We start from the raw sequence: 17,015 nt of genomic DNA on the forward strand, positions 1-17,015 counted from the left end.
ATGGGGAGCTTCAGGAGAGGAAGCTCGTCTGCATGGTGAGTGAAAGTCTGCATCACTTCCTGTACAGTTATGGACTTCCTGCCAGATAGGGATACTCTGAAGTGTGCTTCATTGTATTGTATACTGTATATTAAACTGCCTGTTAATTACCTCTTTTGAATCCATGTGTTATATATGCTATGGGCCACATTCCTTGGCAAGGTTATTTATATTGCTAGTGTGCTAGTCCAGCTTTAAAGGTACAGTCCTTAATTATAATCCATTACACTCCTTCCTTCTCATTTCCTCTTTTTTCGCCTCTTCTCTCTCTTGCAGATAAAGATCCTTCAGGCCACAGGTCTCCCCCAGTACCTGTCAAACTTCGTGTTCTGCCAGTACTCATTCTGGGACCAGACGGAGCCCGTCATCGTGGCCCCGGAGGTCGACCCCTCAGCCTCCTCCCCCAACAGCAAAGACCCGCACTGCATGGTGGTGTTCGACAGCTGCAAGGTCAGAGTTTGGTTTTGGTCTCATCACTGTTGTGGATTTCATTTTGAATGGGTTGTGAGTAAATTATTGATCAGTGTTGGTCATGTGTGTAAATGATTACGTATACACATACAGTTTATGTACGTCAATAACCTGGTTGCTTTGCTGTTGCAAGACAGACATCTGTAGTCAAGTGTAGCACCAGATGTTTGGTTTGAAGTTTTTTGAAACAGTAGAAAAGTTTCTGGATTTCTGTTAGTTAAAAAAAACTAAGAACTTTGTCAGGATGTGAGCATGGAAGGTGCACACCACATCTAACGTTTCGAAATTACAAAAAAAACCTATCAAAAGCACAATCTGCTGGTTATGAACCCCATTCATCTGCCTGCTGTGTCGATGGCTCTGGGGGGGGTTGACTCGTTTGATGTGTGTGTGTGTGTGTGTGTGTGTGTGTGTGTGTGTGTGTGTGTGTGCGCGCGTCTGCATGTGCGTGTGTGAAGTTGCGCTCTCTTGATTTCATTAGTGAGATGCGGTGAGGCGGGGTGAGTCAGAGCTGCTATGTGCTGACTCAGCTCAGGGAGGGTGGGGCAGCAGGGCTGAGGGGATGACAGGAGGAGCTCAGTTGAGTTGAGTTGTGTGGGGAGGGTTTTTTCCTTCTTTATCTTCTGCTCCATCCTCCCTCTATAAACATGTTCAGACCTCTGGCAGCCGCATGGGAAGGGCTGTCTTGTTCTCCAAAGGGATCATTTATATTAGATCACACTTCTGTTCTTGGAGAGTTGCAACACAGTGAAAGAATAGACTCCATAAATATTGAATAGAATTGTGAGCTAGCATCACACTGATGATTCCGCTGGAGCTAACACCATTTCTGTGTGTGTGTGTGTGTGTGTGTGTGTGTGTGTGTGTGTGTGTGTGTGTGTGTGTGTGTGTGTGTGTGTGTGTGTGTGTGTGTGTGTGTGTGTGTGTGTAACAGGAGGTGGCTGTGGCAGTGACTGAGGACTTCATTGAGTACCTGACGGAGGGGGCCGTGGCCATTGAGGTGTTCGGCCACAGGCAGGCGGATCCTGGCAGAAACCCCGCCCTCTGGGACCTTAGCATCATCCAAGCCAAGACACGGACGCTGAGGGACAGGTGGGATCTACAACACACACCACAACACGCAATGCAACACATCACTGATACCACTCTGACACTGGTGTGTGTGTGGTTCCTGTGCAGATGGAGTGAGGTCACCCGTAAGCTGGAGGTGTGGCTGCAGGTGCTGGAGCTGAATGAGGTTGGAGAGTACATGCCCGTAGAGGTGGTGCCCGCCAGGGATGTCCGCACAGGGGGCATCTTCCAGCTCAAACAGGTAGACCTCCATCAGTTTAGGACAGCAGCCATCCTTCATCCTCCCAAAATCATCAATCAATTCTGAATCACATTTATCCTTCATCCTCCCACAGTCCACAAGTAAACTCCTCTAGGAATGGGAGAAGTGGGGACGCTGTCTACTATTATTGTTTTCCATTGTTGTTACACATGTTTTACACATAGTTTACAACAATTAAATATTCCTTCTCCATGTGCGTTTTTTTTTCTTTTGAGGGGGGTGGGGGGGCTAATGGCCGGTTCACACTACACGATTTCAGCCCGATTTTGCCCCGATTTCTTTGTCGCCTACAAATTTGCAGGATTGAAAAGTCTGCGACGAGGCGAGGTCTTGTAGTGTGACATGCTTGCGACCTGTGATTCTTTTTGTCTGCGGCGTTCGAAAACCCCGCAGCGAAAAGTCTGGCATGTCATAATTTTTGGGTGAATCGCAATAATGTATCCATTGTTGACATAGCGTAAACCTAGCATAAACCTCACTCTGGCCTGTATAACGAATGTCCAGCCTGATCAACTTTTATTATTGTAAATGTAGGTTACAAAATGTTGGTTTTAAAGTAGTCTATTTCCAGTCTACCCGGAAATTGACGTTTGATAGCCTACCTCAAAACTTTACGTAGCCTATCAAAAGTAGCTAGCTGCTACCTAGGCTATTGTATACAAAGATTCATGATCTTGTAGTGTGGCCAGTCTTCTGACCAAGACGAAAGCCAGAAGTCGTGGCTCTGTGATCGCATAGTGTGACATGTTGAATCGTGAAGGAATATCCGACAATCGTGAAGTGTGAACCGGCCATAATACTGTATTAGAGGCACTAAAACTATGTGTGATATGTGATCAGTTTAACCTGACACCACTAGGGATGGAGCACTTTTGTCAGACCGACTACAAGTATGAATGCTTACATTTGTGTACTTGCCGATATGAGTACTTAATAATTCTCCTATGCCAGAGTTCCATGAATTTCTCCTATGTTGCCATGAATCGGTATCACAGCGTGATATATCTGATATTTTTTATGAGGACAAGTATAATACAATTAAAAATGTTATGAGGAAAAGTATATGACCCGGTATCAGTATCAGTGCATCCCGATGCAACCTTTGACACAGACACTACACCTTTCTCCCTCTTTTATTTGAGATCTTAAATGTGTGTGTGGTGTGTTTGCAGGGCCAGTCACGGCGTATCCAGGTGGAGGTGCGGTCGGTGCAGGACTCTGGCACCATGCCCTTGATTGTGGAGGCGGTGCTGGGTGTGTCTGTGGGCTGTGTGGAGATCCAACAGGCTCCGCCTGCCAAAGGCAATGACAACCGGCAGGTCGGCACACCACACTCTCACACCAGAAACTTCTTTCTCTCTCTCTCCACCCTCCCCTGCTCTCTCTCACTCCCTCCCTCACTCTCTCTTTTGCCATCTCCAGTAGTAATAGCATATTGTTTTCTATTCGTTAGGTTTGTTATACAATGATGATTTATACAATCTCAGTCTGCATTAATCATCTGTTTTACACACTGAGATTTTAGTTACAGCATATTTTATTTTTAGAGTTATCTTAGTAAAGAAATTAATAGTTTGTATTGGTTAGGCAGGCTCAATTTGAATTAACAATCTGAATTAAACACTGGTGTGAACGCATGATTGAAATAGATCATAGCCTGCAAATATTCACAGGACTCACTAGGTGTGACCCAAACACTCTTGCTGTTTTGATCCTATAGCAGAACCTCAACCACCCTAATGCTGAATGAAGCCCGATGTCACTGATTTAGGGTTCTCAAAATGACCATTGTTTCAGTATTTGGCTTAAACGACATATAGTACACTACCTTGTTGTCCCCTTAGTTGATTTTGAAGTTTAGAGGCGTACGGAGCAGATGTTCAGTTTGTGTGTGGTTTGGTGCTACAGACTGCCGAGTCAACCCTGTATCAGTAACATCAGATCACCTGACTTGAAATTTCCCCCAAATCTTTTGTTCATGCAGTTTTTCTAAAAATAAATGTTCCATTTAATAAAAAGGTCCACGCCATGCATCATCTGCGTTGTAGTTGTATCATGGGATTTCCATTACTTTCTATTTCACTATTTAACTTTCCTATTACTTACTTTTTCTGTCTTATGATCCACTCAGAATAATTTGTTATATTTAGCCATCATGTCAACATCTGACCACAGCCACGTAGTTGTAATCAATGTGATAGAATTGGCTGGTAGATGAATGTGTTGGAATTGGCTCTTAACTCTGCCTCTTGTTTGCTGTGTGTGTGTGTGTGTGTGTGTGTTTATGCTGTGAAGCCTGAAGGCGATGAAATGGACAGTTATCAGGTATGTTTGTTTTGTAACCAACCACCATAGTCACCTAGTGTGTATTGCAACTGCAGGTCACGGGCGGAGGGGTGGTGTGTGTGTATATGTACATAATTAAGGTTCATGTTCCTAAAAGTGTTACAGTACCTCATGTTAGAGTTGCTACTTTGTTCAGATACAGAGGGTACTCCTGGTAGGATAATGTTTGACCTGTTTAGATACAGTAGCTCATGGTAGACTAATGGCAGTGTGTATAGGATACAGTAGCTCATGGTAGACTAATGGTAGTGTGTTTAGGATACAGTAGATCATGGTAGACTAATGGTAGTGTGTGTAGGATACAGTAGATCATGGTAGACTGATAGTAGTGTGTATAGGATACAGTAGCTCATACTAGACTAATGGTTCACATGGTTTGTGTTGCAGGAGCGAGACCTGGAGCGGTTGAGAAGGAAGTGGCTGACGGCCCTCACCAAGAGACAGGAGTACCTTGACCAGCATCTCCAGACACTGGTCAGCAAAGCTGGTGAGCAGGATCACACAGACACACAGACACACAGACACACAGACACACAGACACACAGACACACAGACACACAGACACACAGACACACAGACACACAGACACACAGACACACAGACACACAGACACACAGACACACAGACACACAGACACACAGACACACAGACACATGCACAGAGAAAACACATACACACAGACACATGCACAGAGAAAACACAGACACACAGACACACAGACACACAGACACACAGACACACAGACACACAGACACACAGACACACAGACACACAGACACACAGACACACAGACACACAGACACACAGACACACAGACACACAGACACATGCACAAGCTCAGAGAAAACACATACACACTGGTCGTAGTCAGTGGTGTCCCAATATGGCTGAAAACCCTGTCACAGTGCTCTGTCAAATCTGTCTTGGGTTTTAATTTGTAATTGAATAAGTGGTTGACTGGATTCATGTAAGTGAGTCTGTGGTTTTACTTTGTTAAGATGTCCATATGTGATATGTAACATCTGTATCATCTCTATGTCAGAAAAATGCTTATGCTGTGTGTGTGTGTTTGTGTGTGCACCTGTGTGTGTGTGTGTGTGTGTGTGTGCGCCTGTGTGTGTGTGTGCGCCTGTGTGTGTGTGTATGTGCGCCTGTGTGTGTAGATAAGTCGGAGGATGATGTGGAGCGGGAGGCTCAGCTGTTGGAGTGGCGTCTGACGTTGACGGAGGAGAGAAATGCGGTGATGGTGCCCTCTGCTGGCAGCGGCATACCAGGTGCACCAGCTGAGTGGTAAGTCAGACACACTGAAGCTCTGTGGGTGTTTGTGTGTGTAGGTGTGTTTACACTGTATCTGGTGTGTGTTGTCTGTCTGCCCATTTTCATTGCTCTCAGTCATTCCTCTTGAGGAAGAATTGTTTAAAAATGCGAAACATACAAAAAAAATGCAAAACACTTCAAATTTCAACAATGAATGTATTCATTTCTACTTCCACATTTGAAATGATTTTCTTAAAAGTCAAATTCAGTTATAGAAAGTTAAAGCAGCATGCTATCATGCCATTTGGAACAGTGAGATTGTGATGGAATTCCCAGACATTCTGAGAGAATGGAGCGTCTGTCTGTCTGTCACCTCACTCCCATTAATCCCATCAGCCTCTTTGATTCGGAGCCAAACCCTGTTGACTCTGATGATCTAAGCTGAAAGGCTGAGACAAATGCATGCTGTGATACTTGACTGTGGGATTTTAAAGGTCACCAAAAAATATTTGGGTGTGTTTCATATATTTCTATTGTGTAACTGATGATGAATTGTCTTGTGTTGACAGGGTGCCACTTCCAGGGATGGAGACACACATACCCGTACTGTTTTTGGATCTGAGTGGTAGGAAACTAAACATTCTCATGCTTCTGAAAATATATATTTTTTATCATTGAGGTTTATATAGATGGTCTTTGGCACTTGTTTGTATTATTCAATCAAGTCTTGCCAAAGTCTATTAAAAATCATTACCATTACAACATTTCAAGTATCGTACTAATCTTTAGTGATGTGTGTCATTGTATGTTGGTGCAGCATTGAACTGAGTATTGTGCTATTCTCTGACAATGAATGGCACTTGACCTGATAACATGTGAGTTGTTGTTATTTCTTCCCCCCAGCGGATGACATCAGCTCCCAGGAGAACCTGGAGGCCCCTGAGGCTGGGGGATGGGACGCCATGCTCAATGGGGAGGATGAGGACGACTTCTTCGACCTCCTGATTGTCAAGCACTACGACGACGAGGTGAGGACATGCAACCTGCCTTCATTTAGTGTGTGTGTGTGTGGCTCCCTTGTACATTTTGACTTATTTTTGAGAAGTAATGAGGCAGGGCAGTTTGCTACCTTCAGCATTAACACACACACAAAGATGTCAACACTGAATCCATCAAAGTTGAATGAAAGTTCCGGTTTCTGGTCATACTACATGTACTCCTAACCTATTTCAGTACATCAAGGACTTCTTACTCCAACTCCACCTTTGTCCTCTGCAGGCCAAACCCTAATAGACACACTAACTCACTGTACCCCTCTCCTTGCTCGTGCAAGTCTTAACATTTTTCTCCACACCATTTCCCTGTGGCAATATCCCACTCCTCTAAATCCACGTCTGCTCTTGTCCCACGTGTGTGTGTGTGTGTGTGTCCGTGCTCTTCAGGTGCGTGCTGAGGCCTCGTGGGACTCCACGGTGCATGAGTGTCCCCAGTTGAGTCGCGGGGCGTCCCCAGAGCAGCGTGTCTACCTGACCGTACGCGCCGTCGTCCAGCTCAGCCACCCCGCAGACATGCAGCTGGTGCTGCGCAAACGAGTGTGTGTCAACCTCAATGCACGGCAGGTGAGCTCTCTCACACACACACACACACACACACACACACACACACACACACACACACAGCCACCCTGTAGACATACATGTGTGTCAGCCTGAACACAGCAGGTGAACTGGCATGTCAGCTTAGGGCATATACACACATGCGCGCACGCATATCTGGTGTAGTCAGACATGCATGTTTGTGTCCTACTCTGCTTCACTAAGTATGACAGGTGTGGCCTGTAGTTACCTTTAACACACACAGACAGGAGCATCGCCCACGCGTTTACACAGTGTACTTAAGTCAGTCCACCTCCAGCTGGTTTTGAGCTAATATCAAGTGAAATATTCTGAAGACTTCCTGTGGTTATGACGCCTCTGTGTGTGTGCTTGTGTTTCTACAGCAGGGCTTTGCCCAAAATTTCCTGCGTAGGATGTCGACGCGGAGCACCATCCCGGGCTGTGGCGTAACATTCGAGGTGGTGTCCAACATTCCTGGAGTGAGTACGGCCTCTCCAGTCTGCCATGCAGAAAACCGGACTCGCCATCTTAACATGGTTGAGGGCTTTTCCGGTTGTTTTGTGCTTTTGAGGATTGCAGCTCAATGTCTGGTGCAGTGGTTAAGAAGAATTCAGACAACGTGTTTTATGACTTTCAAATAGTTTTGAGATTCTGACATTTTTTATCATTAATAACACGACGAAAGAGAATTCATTCTGATGTGGTCCTGTTATGTAAAGCACACCAGATGGACTGTCATTGCAAGCACGGTTTCTGGTGAAAGTATTCCCGTTTCTTTTAATCAAGTTTTTTCTGTTGAACTGAGTTATTCTCCCTGTGTTCATCAGCCCTTTTGGTCTACTTTTAGTTCTTTAGTTCTTTATTTCTACTGGTCTCTCTTAATATATGTATTATGTTTTAGTCCATTGGTTATTCATTATCGTCATACCCTGCTAATAAATGCTGCCGTGTAAATTGTGCTGATGTCCTGATGCCACTCTGGCCCCTCTGGCCGTCTGTTGATGTGTCTGTTAAGCATGTTGATAGTTCATTGTTTATAATGAATAGTGCCATGGAAACTATTGTGTTGTCCTGATGGCACTCTGGCCCCTCTGGTGCTGTCTTCCCCAGGATGCCCAGGGCTCTGAGGACCGTGAGATGCTTGCCCGCATGGCTGCCAGCGCAGAGAACCCCAAATCCTCCGATAACGAGGCGGCCATCGAGAAGTACCTGCGCAGCGTCCTGGCCGTAGAGAACATCCTGACGCTAGACCGACTGCGACAGGTCTGGACCTCTGCCTCACGGCACACCCGTCATAGTATTCCACTGACAGAACGGGCTACTGCATGCTTAGGCCTCGGGAGTGGAAAACTTACTTACACTGACACATAGACATGCAGGGTTATCTGTCAGCTGCTCCTTTTCCGAGAAACGCCAGTGTCCTCTAGTTGTGTTCTTCTAGTCTAGTGCATATCCAGTAACTGTAGATCCCTATATGGATCTTTCTGTGGGGTGTGTGCACTCGTTTATGTTTGTGTATGTGTGCCTGTGTGTATGTTTGGGCTTGTTTGTGTTTAGGAGGTGGCTGTGAAGGAGCATCTCGCCACTAAGGGAAAGGGGAGCAGAAGAAGCCTGAGTTCTCCCAGTGTGCACAGGGTAAACCTCTCCGCTGTCTCCTCCTCCTCCTCCGTTATTCTCTTCAGTGCCTTTAGCCTCTGCTCCATATGTCCAAAAGTGTTGTTATACTTACAGAAATCTGGCTCTGTGCTGATTCCCTCCTCTCTCCCTCAGCTCTCTGGTAGCAGGCAGGACCTCTCTCTCAACTCCTCGCTGGAGGACAACAAGGTGAGTGGTACTGCAGCTGTTTAAGTTGAATTTTCAAAAGCGTTTCCCTGTGGGTGTGCAGCTGCCATGGCAGACAGTAACGAAAGATGCGTGATCTAGAGCTACCATGGTACGCCGTAACGAATGCACCTTATTGTGTGCTGTGGTGTGGAGTTCATAGTCTCTAGTGTGCTGTGTGAATTATTTAAAGTGTGAATAAGTTGTGACTGTGTAGGTATGTTTTTGTAGTGTGTACAATGTGTCTGTGTGCACATGTGTCGTGCAGTGCCAATAGCCTCTTTCCTTACTGTGTGCTGTGTGTTGTATAGCAGCTGCTGGCCGTGTCCTGACGGTGATCTCCTGGAGGCCTCATGCCTGTGTGCTTCTGTTTCCCTCCTGTAGAGTCGCTGGGAGAGCCAGCAGGACATCTTCATGACCTCCCCCCAGTTCAGTCGGACCCTCCCCCGACCCTCCTCAGTGCACAACCAGAACCAGAGTCCGCCCCAGAGTCAAGACTCTGATCAAGGTGAGCAACATGAGCCCTGACCCCTCCTCTTCATGAGAATGAACCAACAACACTTACCACCAGTAGTTGGTATGGCAGTATGGGTCCTTTTGTTGTTTAACAGCACATTAGAGGCTAGTGTACTAGGCCTGGCTGCAGTATCCCATAGTTACCGTATGCATTTATATATATACATGTGTAGGTTATTGAGTACATAATACTGCCCTTTGAGATGTGTGCGCAAGTACTTTACTCAGAGGCGGAGCTAGAGTGATCAGTTAAATGGTCTGGTTAAGTGCTCCCCCTGGAGAATAGTCACAGTAGTGCTGTTAGAACGATACCCCTCCCTGGCCTTAGTCTGCACTTCACATCATCTGCCCTGAGCTGTTTCTGCCCCCTAGCAGGGGTTGTGGCTCTTTCTGCCCCCTGGCACAGGTTGTGGCTCTTTTTACCTCTCCTCGCTCTTATCTCTCGCCTCTAGTCTTCACGTCCTCCTATTTCTATGGTTCTCTGCCGTACATAAGTCTGTGCCTTTCCTCTTATTCCTATGGTTCTCTGCCGTACAATGGTTTGCACACTGTTGATGCTGGTATGCCTGACAGTGGGGATTCACAGTAATTCAATCTAATCTGTAGCGTTCCACAGACCCTGAGCAGAGCACAGACTGCCCTGTCCTGTAGTTTACGCCTGTAGATGACCTCTGCTTTAGCTGTGTGTGTTTGGAGGCTTCTAGCGTTTTCTCTCTTGTGCTCGCCTTCAAATTCTGGCTTTAAACTTCACTGTCCACTTCTGCCACTCCTCTCCATCCCTCTGTTTATTTTTCTTTGCCCTGTCTTCCTCCATCTCCTCCTGTTACCTCTCTCTCTTTCCTCCTCCTCCTCTTTTTCTGTTCACTCGCTTCTCTTCTTCCTTTATATCCTTCTCTTCCATCTCAACCTCCTTCACTTCTTTCCCGCCTCCTTCTCTGTTCCCTCGCTTCTTTTCCTCCTCGTTCCACTCTGCCCACCCCCCACCCCACCAGGTCTCTTAGGGATCGCTGCCTCTTTTCTCCCCCCAGTGAAGGCTGTGGTGCCCCAGATGCCCAAGCTGCTTAAGTCCCTGTTCCCCGCCCGTGACGACAAGAAGGACCTGCGCCCCTCTCCCCACTCACAGCAGGTTGGTGGCACTAAAGCATCCCATGAAGAACTTGATCACTTACATTTACATGTAGTCGTTTAGCAGACACTTTTTTCCAAAGTGACGTACAAGAAGGAGAACAATCAAGATAAGAGCAATAGAGACCTAGTACAACAATAAATACAATTTTACATAAGAAATAGAGAAGAAAGTGCAGGAATCATACTACTGTAAGTGCAAGTTAAGTACTAGTAGAAGTGCAAGTTAGGAAGGGAGGTGCTCTCTGAAGAGTTGGGTCTTCAAGATCACTCACACGGCACTGCCCCACAGGGAATAAAGGACAAAGTCCAAATGCTTTTTATACAGAATTGTTCTGATGGCATAACCTGAAAGAGGGTCGTTGCAGAACCTTCTTTGGCACCGGATTCTCTCCTACAGTTTTGCACCAATTTCATTAAGCATTGTCGTTGATGACCAGGGGTTTATAAGGTGGAAATTATTGTTGATAAAATGTAAAAGGTGGCATTTCTATGCCGTGCAAAGTGCAGTCAATTCTGCCATTTTGCAAACTGGAACAGTCAATAGTCATTCATCACAGGGCATGCATTTACTGTGGATTCGAAACATAAGTTAGATAATCCGACCTTTCAAGTAATTGCAGTGAAAACACAAATGATTTTTCATGGAGTGAAATTGTCATTAACAGCCCTGCAACATTTCCTGTTAAGGTTGATGCTATGTCAGGGATGGTTATGTGGGCTGTTTCCAGTAAGATCCATTTCTGCTGTAATTTCCATACAGACAGTTTCATCACTCCTTTTTTATTTTTTTAATGTCTCACTTGGCCGTGATTTTTTTATGACTGTGTTTGGCCGTGAATACTAAATTCACTGGCAGTGGCACTCGCCCCATAAACTGCTAAAATGAAGAGACGGTTCTCACAGTCGGTGAAAGGGCAGCTCTTTTAAAGAGCTATTTTAATCACAAAGCCACAGGAGGAGAGGGTGTGAGAGAGGGAGGGAGGGAGACGTTACGGAAGATTTCCATGCATAATTTCCGCTCCCTAGAAACATTTCCCTTCTCTTGTTGCCATGTGAGTCTTAGACCAACTGGACTCATTTCTGGCTTGTCAAATCACTCTCCTTTAGAGGAAAATGCCGCTTACTGCCCCTCAAAGCCAACCTGCCCTTGTAAAGGAGAGCGCTTCATTAAAGAAAGAGGAAATCTGTTTAATAGCTTCAGCCTGTCTGTCCTTCTCTCTGAATCATGTTGAGACACTGACTCAACCCTCTTTCACAGCATACGCCCCGGATCATTATGCAAACCAGTGGCAACTCGGATGATGGCAGAGCCAGGCTAGAGCCGGTAAGGCACAGACACGCACGCATGCACCCGCACACCACTCTCCTGCTCTTTCCACCTGTTTGATTTCATCTTGGTGACATGCTGGAGGATGCGTGGGGGTTTAATCAGTGAACTGCAGGAGCATGGGGGTTCCCATTTACTCAACATTCTGGGCTTGCATGCTGTCCTTCCCTTCATCACATAAGGTTCAAAGAATATCATACGTATCCATACATCATCTGTCAGAGTGAGGTAGAGTGTGGTAGAGGGACAGACGATGCACATATATTCCAAGCCTTGAATGATGGTGGTCACACTCTGCCCTCCTGTGTCTGAGCGTAATTCCCCCCCATCTCCTCTCCTTAATCCCCTCCCAACCTAGGTGGCTGTGCCAGGCAGAAGCCCCGTCCCTGAGCGTCAGTCGGACAGCCCTGAGGCCCCTCCCTCTTCCACGCATGACTCTCAGCATGACACGTCCCTCAGCCCCATCAGTGAGGCCTCCAGTGGCTACTTCTCCAGCAGCGTCTCCACGGCGACCCTTAGCGAGGCGGCCGGCACTGTCGCCGACGCCCCCGCCGACCCAGTAACCCCCGCTCTCCACCCCTCTGTCGCACTCGTAGAAGTTTCCGGGCTAAAGGCCCAGAGGACTGTGGGAACACGGGAGTCCGGACCCGCTGACCGCAACGGTGTTGCCTCTCCCCAGCAGCAGCAGCCTATCCGGCCGTTGAGTCAGAACAGCACCGCTCCAAGGATCCGGCAGTCCGAGCCCATCAGGGCGGTGAGGGGAGACGACACAGAGGAAGGAGGGAGGAGAAGAGGTGTCGGAGGAGATGCTCTGGAGAAGCTGGAGATCCTGTCAGACGAGGAGGCAGGGCAGGAGGTGGAGCTGCCCACCTGGATGAGGGTGGGTGAGAGTGTGATGCTGGGAGGAGGAAAGACGGGCACCATCAGATATGTGGGCAACACCGACTTCTCCGAGGGCACTTGGGTCGGCGTGGAGCTCGACACGCCTGCAGGTGAGCAGAGGATAGGTCAAAGGTCCTGTGTGTGTGTGTGTGTGTGTGTTTGTGTGTGTGCGCGCGTGCGCGCGCGTCTAATGGTCGACAGTCTTTTGTTTATATTGTGCATTAAATTCAAATGCAGAATGTGCATACTTCCTTGAGCTGTTTGTTTCGTGACCTCTGATGCCTCTTGTTCTCGCGCAGGGAAGAACGACGGTTCTGTGGGTGGTCGGCAGTATTTCCGCTGTAACCCAGGTTTCGGGGTTCTGGTGCGGCCGGACCGGGTGTCCCGACGCGAAGGAGGTCGAAGGCACACAGAAAACCGGATCAGCGGAGAGTTCACCCGCCCTGTAGTCCTGGGCCGGCCCAAGATCGCCCCAGAGGCCGCTGCACAGCGCCGAGAGAACCGCAAGTCCTGGAGCAGCTGAGCACGTCACCTTAGGTCTGGAGCGGTCTGGTCTAGTCCAAGAGGACAAGACCACTGTCACACCCCAGCCAACCCCTGAAATAAAGTCTACAGGATACCTGCCACCCCCCCCCCCCTGAAATAAAGTCCACAGGATGCCTGCCACCCCCCCACATCACTCTTGAGGTCATGTCTACTGCTGTCTCCTGTATTCCTGTCCTACCTATGCTGTGCTGTGGTGGGACACCGCCCCCTCTCCTCTCCTCTCCTCAGCAGCGTCAGCACTCTCCTCCCCCGGGAGCCATACAGGCCGTCCTTGAATGCCGCTGCGTCTGAATATCAATGAAAACGGTGCGATGCAGCCCGGCCCGTCTGGAGCTCTCCTTGAGTTTGACCGCTTTGGAGTCAGCTACAGATCAGCCGGCTGAGCCCTGTTAAATGGGGTTCATGCTCTCCTCTGCTGAAATAACCCCCCCCCCCTTCTCTCTCTCTGTGTCTACCGCTCTGCGGCGGAGCTGTTGGGAGTCGACTTTCATGTGGGTCTCTTTTGCAGACCCACTTCCTTGATGATTATGCATGACATATCCCCTCCTGAAAGGAGACGGATGGATCCGGAATGTGCCTTTTCTGAATCAGCGATTTTTACTTCAGATTTTAACTCCATTAACCCCCCCCCATATCTTCGTGTGAGAATGCCTTCCGAGACGTCCGCTGACCTGCGTGTTGAACTGTGTCGGACCCGGCCCGTTGTTTCTTGCCGTCTGGGTTCTGTAAGTCTAGTGTGATCATCTCAGGGAGCTGTCTTGTCTGAGAGGTTGTACAGAAGGTGCCTGTTCTAAGAGCATGGGCAGTGCCCCTCCTCCCCCAGGGGGGTCCTGCCATCACTGTATGGGTGAAGGTGTGAATGCGTACGTGAGAGTGGATCGCCATCTGTTTTTAAGAAACAGACGAAGGGATTTGCACAGGGATGAGGTCATGTGGCATTGATGGACAGATGTTATCGTAGTTTTTAGAAAAATGGACAAAGGGATGAATCCCTTATATGAGAGAAAATAGTATATATAAATATTGCACAAGAGAGAATTCTGTCCTTTTGGAATGGGATTGTGGGAGATGTAGTTTTTGGTGGTGTGCCATTGGGACAGGTTGGTTATCAGTACTGCGCAAGAGGACTACAGAAACAATGCTGCTCACCCTGAGAATATCACGTTTGCATGTGTGTGTAACATGACATGCTCATGACCCTCCTTCAGTGGTTGTGATTTGGGAAAGTTGTGTGTTTGTGTGTACGTGTGTGTGTTTTATGTTCACCACTACTTTTGTTTTGAAGTGTCCTTCTGCATGTAGAGTCCTAGTCAACATGTTTGAAATTGAAAAAGAAAAAAAACCTGAAACCTGAACTCATGTCTGAGGTTTCAGAAATTTTACAGCTTGTTCATTGTTATTGTAATGCAACAGAATTCAGATGGATTGTAAACCAGAGGCCTCTCTACATGCAAGCCCTCTGTGTTGAGATGCTCAACTGGTGGCCTTGGCAAGCAATGGACAGACAACCCTGAGTAACCAAGCATCAGTTGCTTGGTGATCCTATGAAGGGTTTGACTGCCAGAAGCCTCAGTCTGGAGCAGACACGTGTAGTGGAGAGAATACAACCCGATGGGAACATCTACCATTTGTCTCAAATGTGTGGCCTAGTCTTCCACCCTGTGAGGAGTGTTCATGAGGAAGCTTGAAGTGGACCAAGAAACTGCCTCAGCAACTGCCCCCCCCCCCCCCCCCCCTTTTCATTAGTGGTGTTCCTTTACCCCGATGCTCATTCCATTGGAACAAAGGCACATTATTGGAAAAGATGAAGGACAACGACTTATGTGCTTGAAGTGCAGCATGTCGTCATTAAGGACTTTAACCTAGTCAAATTCCATTACTTCATTTGTTTTTAATGATCTTGGGATTTATGATGCAATATGAAAACTTTACTAAATATATTTTAATGATTGTATTTGAACAGATGTAAAAAAGAAATGAGAGCAAAATGAAAGCCCCTGTACTGATGTCATTTGCACATGATTTATTTTAGCACGATTCCAATTAATGACATTTTTAGCAAGAAGTTAACATGGACTTTTATATAGTTATTTCATGCTGTGATTTGAGGAAAGCTAGAGCTATTGTCCTTTTAAAATGATAGAAAAAAAAATCTTCATATGTGTGTCCAATTTTCTAATGCATGTAAAATTCTCGATTTTATTTATTTTCCCATTTGCTGATGTTAACGTCACCTGCTTTGTTCTTGTTCTGTTGTTCCCTGTTGCCTCTCCAGCTCCGGTAGACTTTTCCTCCACATTGTGTGAACAGACTGGACAGAAGATACAGACGCTAGTGTAGGGGCAGGAGAGACCTTTGGTCTGCTTGTTTGTGGTCCAGGCATTTTCTGCATTAGTGTAGGCTAATATCACTTTCTGTTGAATGTGCCTCGCTCGTTTTTAGAGCTGAACAAACGCACAAACACCCCTGCCTTTGTACTTCAGAAATCTTAGACAGTTGGCGGATCCCATTTAAAATTTTATTTTCTTTCTTTTTTTTGACAGTTTGTTTCCATTTGGTGCATCACAAATCCAACAAACAAACAAAAAAAACAAGTGGAACTGTTCATCTGCACTTAAAACTTGGATCTGGTTTGAATTTTTGGTTCCAGTATGGTGGTGCCTTATTAAAATTAGGTTTTACTATTATTTATTTTAGTATTTTTAAATAGCTTCCTTGGACTTCCATACTACCCTTCCCAACGTGCAGTATTCCAAGGGCCATTCCGCTACCCTGTTGTCAGGTTGTGCTTTAGTCCCTCAGTGCTTTTGTAGCAAACCCGGTGCTCTATAAGGTTTAATGGCAGCCCATTCTGCCTCTGGCCTTTACGACCTCACTTTACCTCAGAGCACGCTGCAAGCTCAGTCTCCTCCTCTGGGCTAACAGGACCGCAGTAGCGTGGGGACAGAGGCATGTTCTTATACAGCATTCAGTACTGACAGATTATCTCTTCTGCCCACCCACTCACAGAGTGATCTTTTTCATGTTACATTGACAGACCTTGCTAGATACTGTGCTCCGGTCTTCTCCAGAAAACTGATACTACAGCCATACGGTGACCCGACTCCCCAGCCCTACGGCTGCATGGAGAAGTGCAATTTACCCTCTTCTGGGCTTTAATGTGTTACACTGCTGTCTAACAGAGTGCGAAAAGGTTCACAGTGACTAAAAGCAAGAGGGCGTGTCTAAAAAGTAAGCTACTTTGTTGACTATATCATGAACCCCCTTACACACACACACACAGGACCAGAGCAATATGAAAAGCAAGCACAGAAGTGGCCTTCCCCTAGCCTGTTCCTGCCCAGCTAAAGCAGCTGTAATGCTCTGCGCCGCTACGTGGAGACCACAGATGGTTTGACCAATTTAACAGAAGGATAGACGAAAGAAAGCAGAACGGATTTTTTTTTTCTTGCTCTTTGCACAACTGTCTGATGGGAGCCTTGTAACTCAGACACAGACTCTCTCACTGACTACTTTAACCCGAACACCTGTCTGACTGTCTGTCTCTCTCTATATGACATGAGGGGTTGTTCTTGCGTCACGCCCCCCCAGCCCCCTTAATCTCTGAACAGCGTGTTCCCTCTCATGCCCTAGCCCTAGGTCCTCATATCAGATCATTAATCACTTACTGAAGTTGTCTGATCTTGTGCTGCAAATGTATTTGGTGTGTATTATTGGGTGTTGTCTGTGTGCG

The 17,015-nt window shown here is 46.8% G+C and overlaps 1 protein-coding gene across 2 annotated transcripts in view; it reads left to right on the forward strand.

Annotated features, from left to right (window-relative positions):
- kif13ba (kinesin family member 13Ba) overlaps nucleotides 1–14,998 on the forward strand; it is a 50,892-nt gene extending 35,894 nt beyond the window's left edge. The window contains exons 21-40 of one of the 2 annotated variants that reach the window (XM_080850032.1): nucleotides 1–35; nucleotides 316–489; nucleotides 1,445–1,602; nucleotides 1,690–1,822; nucleotides 3,016–3,162; nucleotides 4,139–4,168; nucleotides 4,577–4,676; nucleotides 5,353–5,479; nucleotides 6,016–6,071; nucleotides 6,350–6,474; nucleotides 6,889–7,065; nucleotides 7,446–7,541; nucleotides 8,173–8,325; nucleotides 8,620–8,697; nucleotides 8,833–8,886; nucleotides 9,268–9,391; nucleotides 10,392–10,525; nucleotides 11,786–11,851; nucleotides 12,213–12,846; nucleotides 13,036–14,998. The exon at nucleotides 1–35 is cut by the window's left edge and continues 91 nt beyond it. In XM_080850032.1, the coding sequence (XP_080706158.1) occupies nucleotides 1–35; nucleotides 316–489; nucleotides 1,445–1,602; nucleotides 1,690–1,822; nucleotides 3,016–3,162; nucleotides 4,139–4,168; nucleotides 4,577–4,676; nucleotides 5,353–5,479; nucleotides 6,016–6,071; nucleotides 6,350–6,474; nucleotides 6,889–7,065; nucleotides 7,446–7,541; nucleotides 8,173–8,325; nucleotides 8,620–8,697; nucleotides 8,833–8,886; nucleotides 9,268–9,391; nucleotides 10,392–10,525; nucleotides 11,786–11,851; nucleotides 12,213–12,846; nucleotides 13,036–13,259 (2,825 nt within the window). In that variant the 3' untranslated portion in view covers nucleotides 13,260–14,998. The remainder of the gene's footprint in view (nucleotides 36–315; nucleotides 490–1,444; nucleotides 1,603–1,689; nucleotides 1,823–3,015; nucleotides 3,163–4,138; nucleotides 4,169–4,576; nucleotides 4,677–5,352; nucleotides 5,480–6,015; nucleotides 6,072–6,349; nucleotides 6,475–6,888; nucleotides 7,066–7,445; nucleotides 7,542–8,172; nucleotides 8,326–8,619; nucleotides 8,698–8,832; nucleotides 8,887–9,267; nucleotides 9,392–10,391; nucleotides 10,526–11,785; nucleotides 11,852–12,212; nucleotides 12,847–13,035) is intronic. The other variant, XM_080850033.1, reaches the window with a different exon arrangement.
- Nucleotides 14,999–17,015: the final 2,017 nt, after the last annotated feature.

This window comes from Sprattus sprattus, assembly GCF_963457725.1.
Source record: "Sprattus sprattus genome assembly, chromosome: 13".
In the NCBI taxonomy this organism is placed as follows: domain Eukaryota; kingdom Metazoa; phylum Chordata; class Actinopteri; order Clupeiformes; family Clupeidae; genus Sprattus; species Sprattus sprattus.